Source organism: Pan paniscus, chromosome 7, assembly GCF_029289425.2.
Source record: "Pan paniscus chromosome 7, NHGRI_mPanPan1-v2.0_pri, whole genome shotgun sequence".
In the NCBI taxonomy this organism is placed as follows: Eukaryota; Metazoa; Chordata; class Mammalia; order Primates; family Hominidae; genus Pan; species Pan paniscus.
In genome coordinates this window covers 137,251,192-137,259,336 of record NC_073256.2, presented here as the reverse complement: position 1 = coordinate 137,259,336, position 8,145 = coordinate 137,251,192, and the positions used below count along the sequence as shown (strand labels likewise).

The 8,145-nt window shown below is 44.3% G+C and overlaps 1 protein-coding gene and 1 long non-coding RNA gene across 8 annotated transcripts in view; one reads left to right on the top strand and one right to left on the bottom strand.

Moving 5' to 3' along the window:
* The window catches only part of LOC117981496 (uncharacterized), a 36,885-nt gene extending 36,060 nt beyond the window's left edge, over nucleotides 1-825 (bottom strand). For 2 of the 3 annotated variants that reach the window (XR_010112834.1, XR_010112836.1), the window contains exon 1: nucleotides 627-816. This is a non-coding gene — a long non-coding RNA (uncharacterized LOC117981496). Of the gene's footprint in view, nucleotides 1-626 lie in introns of all 3 variants that reach the window. The other variant, XR_010112835.1, reaches the window with a different exon arrangement.
* TAF2 (TATA-box binding protein associated factor 2) overlaps nucleotides 49-8,145 on the top strand; it is a 102,408-nt gene continuing 94,311 nt past the window's right edge. For 4 of the 5 annotated variants that reach the window (XM_063606474.1, XM_063606473.1, XM_055116887.2 and 1 more), the window contains exons 1-2: nucleotides 49-1,222; nucleotides 1,972-2,025. In XM_063606474.1, coding sequence (XP_063462544.1) covers nucleotides 1,139-1,222; nucleotides 1,972-2,025 — 138 coding nt within the window. In that variant the 5' untranslated portion in view covers nucleotides 49-1,138. Of the gene's footprint in view, nucleotides 1,226-1,971; nucleotides 2,026-8,145 lie in introns of all 5 variants that reach the window. The other variant, XM_034966536.2, reaches the window with a different exon arrangement.

The window sequence follows — 8,145 nt, the reverse complement described above, 5'->3', positions numbered from 1 at the left end:
AAGTGATATGACTGCCTCAGTTTCCCAAAGTGCTAGGATTACAGGCGTGAGCCACCACGCCTGGCCTGTAGTCTATATTTTATTCTTTTTTTTTTTTTTTTTTCTGAGACAGTCTCAGCTCTGTCGCCCAGGCTGGAGTGCAGTGGAACGATCTCAGCTCGCTGCAACTTCCGTCTCCCAGGTTCAAGCAATTCTCCTGCCCCAGCCTCCCAAGTAGCTGGGATTACAGGCGTGCACCACCACGCCCAGCTAATTTTGTGTAATTTTTAGTAGAGACGGGGTTTCACCATGTTGGTCAGGCTGGTCTCGAACTCCTGACCTCAAATGATCGGCCCGCCTCGGCCTCCCAAAGTGTTGGGATTACAGGAGTGAGCCACTGCGCCCGGCCTTGTAATCTATATTTTAAAATAAATACTAAGGCAGCAGTGCCTAGTGAGAGCTGTGGAGTGCTGCAGTTTTGACATTTAGACTACCTGCAGTCTAATCACATATTTTACAGCTTAAATCACCGGACCCAGTGTGTCTGTTCACACAGCAAGCCAGAGGCACGCACCTCCTGATTTCGGGAGACTTCCCACCACCCCACCCCGCCCAGTTACTAGCACCCTGCCCCAGCCTATTTATACCTGGCTCTTCGCAAACTTTGTCCTCCATTCTTCTCAATATGCTTGTACTAGAAAACTACCTTCCCTCCTTTTCTTCCTGCTGTTCTCGCTTCATCCATTAAATAGTTTCTTCCCTATCCTAAATTTTAACAATTCTTTACGATAAGACACTTGCGAAGATCGCAAGCCCTGCCCATTGACAAGACTTCCTGGTTCTACCCCCGCCGCCGTTCCACTTCCGCTGACGTCGGAGGTCAGAGGTTACAGACAAGATGTCGGCGGATGGTAGCTTTGAGCCCTTGCGGAGAGGAGTATCTCTGTGACAGAAGCTGGTCGACGGCGGCTTCTAGGAGCTAGTCGAAGGAGCGAGGTTGAGGCGGGCAGCGACCCGTCAGGTCGCTCACCTGGGCACCGGCCAGCTGCGAGACGTGACTTGGGGACCGCAGGGGAGTGGGGAGTGTGAGGTGCCAAAGGCTAGTAATGCCCCGTATCCCCCTAGGAAGCCGGGAAGCCAAGCTCCGCGGGACTGCTTCATGCCGCTGACTGGTGTAGAGCCCGCCAGAATGAACAGGAAGAAAGGAGACAAGGGCTTTGAAAGCCCAAGGCCATATAAATTATAAGTATTTTTTCATTTCCCTTCCTTTCTTTTGGTTTTGTTGCCATTAATTATATTTTGCGATTGCTTGAAATTGACTTGGTGGGCCTGGGAAACCTAGTGGGAAACTAGAATTTACTCACTGTGATGGAAATGGTGTTTGTAAGGTAAAAATGTTTTGAATGACAGTGTTATTCAGCAAATTTAATTCCCGTTGCAGGTTACTAAAGTTTTTGTCTAAGTACTAGATTGTATTTCTGTCAGATCTGTTTTCGTGACTGTTGATAGATTTTTAAAAATTATCCCAATTGGTAGAGTGTTTTTTTTTTTAATTTTTTAATTTTTAAGACGGAGTCTCTCTGTCGCCCAGGCTGGAGTGCAACGGCGCGATCTCGGCTCACTGCAGCCTCCACCTGCCGGGTTCAAGCTTTTCTCCTGGCTCAGCCTCCCGAGTAGCCGGGATTACAGGCATGTGCCACGATGCCCGGCTAACTTTTGTATTTTTAGTAGAGACTTGGTTTCACTCTGTTGGCCAGGCTGGTCTCGAACTCTTGACCTCGTGATCCGCTTGCCTTGGCCTCCCAAAGTGCTGGGATTACAGGCGTGAGCCACCGCACCAGGCCCCAATTCGTAGTTTTAAAATGAAATATTGACATGTAATTTTGAATTACTTAGAAAATAGTCCTAATTTATACTTGGATAGAATTATACTTTGATTTAATAATAAAAATTATTTTTTCCTTATTTTCTTTTTATATTTATTAATATACAACCCATCAGGTCGTCTGCATCAACAACATAAATTTCCAGAGAAAATCTGTTGTGGTAAGTTTATTCTCAACAATTATAAACAGTAACAAGTCCACTATAAAGAGTAACAATCCACCCCTCACAGTACTTAGAAAGTTTGTAGTCTTCCAGATAATTGTGTTTCAAGAATAGGTAAGAATTAAAATTAGGGTCTGTATGATTACAAGTTCCATGGTCCTTCTATTAATACCTATTGCCTCCCAAATTCTCCCTTTCCTTTTTTTTCAATTTCCTAATTAAAATTTTATTCCTCTTTATCTGGTGTATAATATGAAAGCCTGTACAGCCAAGCATTTTATAATTGTGCATGAAACAAGTATAAGCCCATAGCGACATTTCTTCTATGAAAAAAATTAAGATTAATACACTCACGGACTTGGCTTCTAAGAGGCCATTTTTGCTTCTTGACTGACTTGGTTTAGGTGATGTTGCTTTGTAATGAAGTTTTAGATAGAGTATTTGAGATCTAGAAACCCTCTACCTCCCCCTGCCTCCAGACACAATTTAGATGTATGGATTACTGATATAATCAATTTTAGGAAAAAGCTTGAACATTCAAGTTTTTTGTTTGTTTGTTTGTTTTTGGAGACAGAGTCTCACTCTGTCACTGAGGCTGGAGTGCAGTGCTGTGATCTTGGCTCACTGCAACCTCCACCTCCTGGGTTCAAGCAGTTGTCCTACCTCAGCCTCCCAAGTAGCTTGAATTACAGGTGTGCATGACCACGCCCAGCTTATTTTTGTATTTTTAATGGAGTCAGAGTTTTCTCCATGTTGGCCAGGCTGGTCTCGAACTCCTGACCTCAAGTGATTCACCTGCCTCTGCCTCCCAAAATGCTGGGATTACAGGCATGAACCACTGCACCTGGCTGAAAACTCAAGTATTTATTTAATTTACTTTCTTAGGGCTACCTTTATTACATAGGCTAAAATGTTAATGAGAGCTGGTTTTCCTTGAGTGATGGTATCAACTTCTCTGTCAGATTTGTTACCCATGTATGTATATATTTACTTAGGATAAGCTGAATAGATAGGAAAATGTCGCTTTTCATGAGTCATAGAATCTTAGATTTGTAATGTTCCTGAAAGGTTTATTAAATTTAGTCTCCTCGTTTATGGAATTTCTCATGCAGTCTTCCCTAGGTTATGTACCTTGTATCTTATATAGTAGGATACTTGAGTTGTATTATGTTGTATGAATTGGGTAGGAAAGATAAGGGAATTAGGGAGTCTAGTTCAGAGGTTACTGCAGTAATCTAGGGGAGAAATGGTGAAGTCCTAAATGAAGATAGCATTAGTGAAAATGGAATTGAAATAGAGTTGACATGATTGAATTAGTGAACATATATTTAGCCATTAATATATGTAAGATATCTTCTAAGGTTTATGTGTATTAACTCACTTAATCTTCATAATTACCCTGTGAGATAGATAATATTTTAATCCTAATATTAGAATTAAGGCATGATTGAGGCTGCTAAAAGAATGGAGGTTCAGGGCCAGGCACGGTGGCTCACACCTGTAATCCCAGCACTTTGGGAGGCTGAGGCGGGTGGATCATGAGGTCAGGAGATCGAAACCATCCTGGCTAACACAGTGAAACCCTGTCTCTACTAAAAATACAAAAAATTAGCCGGCCGTGGTGGTGGGTGCCTGTGGTCCCAGCTACTCGGGAGGCTGAGGCAGGAGAATGGCATGAACCTGGGAGGCGAACTTGCAGGGAGCCGAGATCGCGCCACTGCACTCCAGCCTGGGCGACGGAGCAAGACTCCGTCTCAAAAAAAAAAAAAAACTAAAAAAAGAATGGAGGTTAAGTAACTTTCTTAAGGGCATAAAGTTGGCAAATGATGAAACCCTTTTTAATCACTGATGACCTAAGAGTTTGATGCACTTTTTACGTCTGTCATTCCCCCTTCCACCTGTGTTGTCCCTGAGGAATCAATAGAAGTTGCATGTGGCTTTTTCAAGACTGCTATAAAGGGGTTGTGGATGACTTAAGTTTCCCATTGGAAACTTTGATTGGATGTTGTATGGGTTAGGATCTTGGTAGGAAGTAAATGGCAGATATACATATATGTATGTGTATATATATATACACATACATATATATACACACACACACACTCACACATACACACAAGTTAATTGAGGGAATTGAAGGGACTATTTAGAACAGAGTTAACAGAAACCAACATGAGGTGGAGGAACCCTCTGAGCTATCAACAGTGAGGAACAGTTGTCTAGGCCTGAAACAACAAAGGGAAGGGGAAGTTACTAGAACCTACTGTAGCCATGGAATGGGTCACCTTGTAGGACCTGTGTCTTTTAATAGAAGAATGAAGCTACTGCTTACCTTCAGCCTGGCAGAAAGGAATCTGGGGTAATTAATATAAACTTGCTTTCCTTCTGTTTTCCAGTTTCCTTTTTGTGGAAACTGTTGGACCAACCCAGCCAGAAGGGTAGAGCCCAGTTAATGCAGCTCGTAGGGTATTGAGTAGGGTAGAGAGCAGATCAGGAGGGGCAAAGTGAGAATAATCAGAACAGTCTACCTTTTTAACCCCAACACATCCACTATTGTCTTTGGTTGAGATGAAAAGCTAGTGCTCCTAACATGGGGAACTTACAAAGTCCTATGAGCCACTGAAAGAGTTGGTAGTGGCTGACTACTTGTTTTTTAAGTGAAATGTTACTTGAACACAGCCATCCCCATTTATTTACATATTGACTGTGGAGGTTTTGGAGCTAAGCTGGCAGAGGTGAGTAGCTGAGACAGAGACTGTGTGACCCACAAAGCCTGAAATATTTCTATCTGGCCCTTTAAGAGACAGTTTGCTAACCCCTGAGCTATTCTGTTAGTGTGAGAGATGACAGTTCAGCCCTGTTCCCACCTAAAATATTAGTTACCTCTAGTGTCTTTTATGCAAGATAGTGGAAAGAAAAGTGGTTGAAAGAAATAGTATAAAACTAAATTGTAACAGTCCCTGCTTCCCTTAGCTGGTAGCATGGCCGAAGTTGATACATACTGCTTTATTTCTTCACCCCTTTGGTGTTTCCTTTTCCTTCTGCTGACATTTCTATTGGGATGACCTAGACCCTTGTTTCTTTAGGACCTTCACTGCTGTTTATATCTTTATTGGGTTGTTGCAGTTTCTGTTGCCTAGGACTGTTAGGGGGGATCTGAGAGGCATCTGAGGGAATCCCCTAGATTTCAGATGTGATTCTTGTCCTTATTGTATAGCAAAGCTTTACTTTTCTGTTTGGTAATTGAAATGATTCATTCCAGCCAGAACAGGACCCCTTTCTCTGCTTTTTGGTTCTTTGGGATGAGGAGCTCAAGGTGGTCAAGGGGCAGCCTCAACTTCAATGGAATGGAATCATGGTTATGTGCCCTGGTGGATGCATTCTTCACTTAGGCACCAGGACCTCTCAACATGCTGAACCCAGGGTCACAGAGACAGGAGGCAAAAATTCCTTCCATGGCTGGGCACGGTGGCTCACACCTGTAATCCCAGCACTTTGGGAGGCCAAGGCGGATGGATCACCTGAGGTCAGGAGTTCAAGACCTGTCTGGCCAACATGGTGAAACCCTGTCTCTACTAAAAATACAAGAATTGGCCAGGCGCAGTGGCTCACGCTTGTAATCCCAGCACTTTGGGAGGCCGAAGTGGGCAGATCACGAGGTCAGGAGTTTGAGACCAACCTGGCCAACACAGTGAAACCCTATCTCTACTAAAAATACAAAAAATTAGCTGAGCATGGTGGCGGGCACCCGTAATCCCAGCTACTTGGGAGGCTGAGGCAGGAGAATCACTTGAACACGGGAGGCAGAGGTTGCAGTGAGCCGAGATCATGCCACTGCACTCCAGCCTGGGCAACAAGAGCAAAACTCTGTCCCCCGCTCCAAAAAAAAAAAAAAAAAAATTCCTTCCATGGCCTTTTTGGTGTAATAGTGAGAGTAGTCACTCCAACTTTCACCCCTTGGTTCCCAGTTCTGTTTTGGCTAGGAGAGATACATTGTCTACTAATTTAAGGCAGCATCCTGTGGGAGGTTTCTCAATTGTAGTTGTAACTGAGCCTTCAGCAATTGATCATGCCATCTACTTCTGTATGATAGGGTACAAGATAAAATGCGTAAGTTTAAACAAATGGTTACTCTGTGTATGGAAGGGAAGGGCAGCAGGTTTGAGAGGAAAGATTCATAGGTCAGATTAGAAAATTACATTCCATGCACTTTGGGGTTATTAAATTGAGATGAATAGTGGGTAGTTGGCTACATGTCTGTGCAGATAAAGGATGGTGAGAGAAATTTGGGAGCCTTTGATATACAATTGTTCATTAAGGGTGTGGAAAAGCTCACTTAGAGTATCTAGCAGGAAGTGAGCATCAGGGAGAAATATCTGAAGAACATGATATTTGAGAAAACTGACACTTGGGCTGTAGAAACCAGGGAAAACCTTTTTTTTTGAGACAGGATCTCACTGTCGCCTAGGCTGGAGTGCAGTGGCACAATCACAGCTCACTGCAGCCTCAACCTCCCTGGGCTCAGGTGGTTATCCCACCTCAGCCTCCTGAGTAGCTGGGACCACAGGCACGTACCACCAGCCTGGCTAATTTTTGTATTTTTTGTAGAGACGGAGTTTTGCCATGTTGCTTAGGCTGGTCTCAAACTCCTGGGCTCAAGCGATCCACCCTACTTTGGCTTTCCAAAGTGCTAGGATTACAGGTGTGAGCCACCACACCTGGCTGAAAAACATATTTTAAGAAGGAGGAGGCTGGGTGTGGTGGCTCATGCCTGTAACCCCAGCACTTTGGGAGGCCGAGGCTGGTGTAAGGTCAGGAGTTTGAGACCAGACTGGCCAACATGGTGAAACCCCGTCTCTACTAAAAATACAAAAAAATTAGCTGAGTGTGGTGGCAGATGCCTGTAATCCCAGCTACTCGGGAGGCTGAGGCAGGAGAGTCACTTGAACCCAGGAGGTGGAGGTTCCAGTGAGCCGAAATCGCACTGCTGCACTCCAGCCTGGACAACAAGAGTGAAACCCCATCTCAAAAAAAAAAAAAGGAGGAAATGGAATGGTTATTAATTTTAAATGTAAACAGGAAATATAAACTTGAAAACTGAAAGTAATCTTGGTCATAAGTGACCATAGCAAGGGTAAAGTATTTGTCCATTTTCACGCTGCTAATAAAGACATACCTGAAACTGGGCAATTTACAAAGGACAGTGGTTTAATGGAGAACTCACAGTTCCATGTGGCTGGGGAAACCTCACAATCATGGCAGAAGGCAAGGAGTAGCAAGTCGTCTCTTACATGGATGGCAGCAGGCAAAAAGAGAGCTCGTGCAGAGAAACTCCTGTTTTTTTTGTTTGTTTGTTTCTTGTTTTTTTTAAATTATACTTTAAGTTCTGGGTTACATGTGCAGAACGTGCAGTTTTGTTACATAGGTATACATGTGCCCTGGCGGTTAGCTGCACCCATAAACTTGTCACCTACATTAGGTATTTCTTCTAATGTTATCCCTCCCCTAGTCCCCCACCCCGCAACGGGCCCTGGTGTTTGATGTTCCCCTCCCTGTGTCCATGTGTTCTCATTATTCAACTCCCACTTATGAGTGAGAACATGTGGTATTTGCAAAAACTCCTGTTTTTAAAACCATCAGGGCCAGGCACGGTGGCTCAGGCCTGTAATCCCAGCACTTTGGGAGGCCGAGGCGGGCAGATCATGAGGTCAGGAGATCGAGACCATCCTGGCTAACACAGTGAAACCCTGTCTGTACTAAAAATACAAAAAAAAAAAAAAAATTAGCCAGGCGTGGCGGTGGGCACCTGTAGTCCCAGCTACTCGGGAGGCTGAGGCAGGAGAATGGTGTGAACACAGGAGGCGGAGCTTGCAGTGAGCCAAGATCGCACCACTGCCCTCCAGCCTGGGCGACAGAGCAAGACTCCATCTCATAAAAACAAACAAACAAACAAAAAAACCATCAGGTCTCGTGAGACTATCATGACAACAGCCCAGGAAAGACTTGCCCCCATGATTCAGTTACCTCCCACTGGGTCCCTCCCACAACACATGGGAATTCAAGATGAGATTTGGGTGGGGACACAGCCAAATTGTATCATTCTGCCCCTGGCCCCTC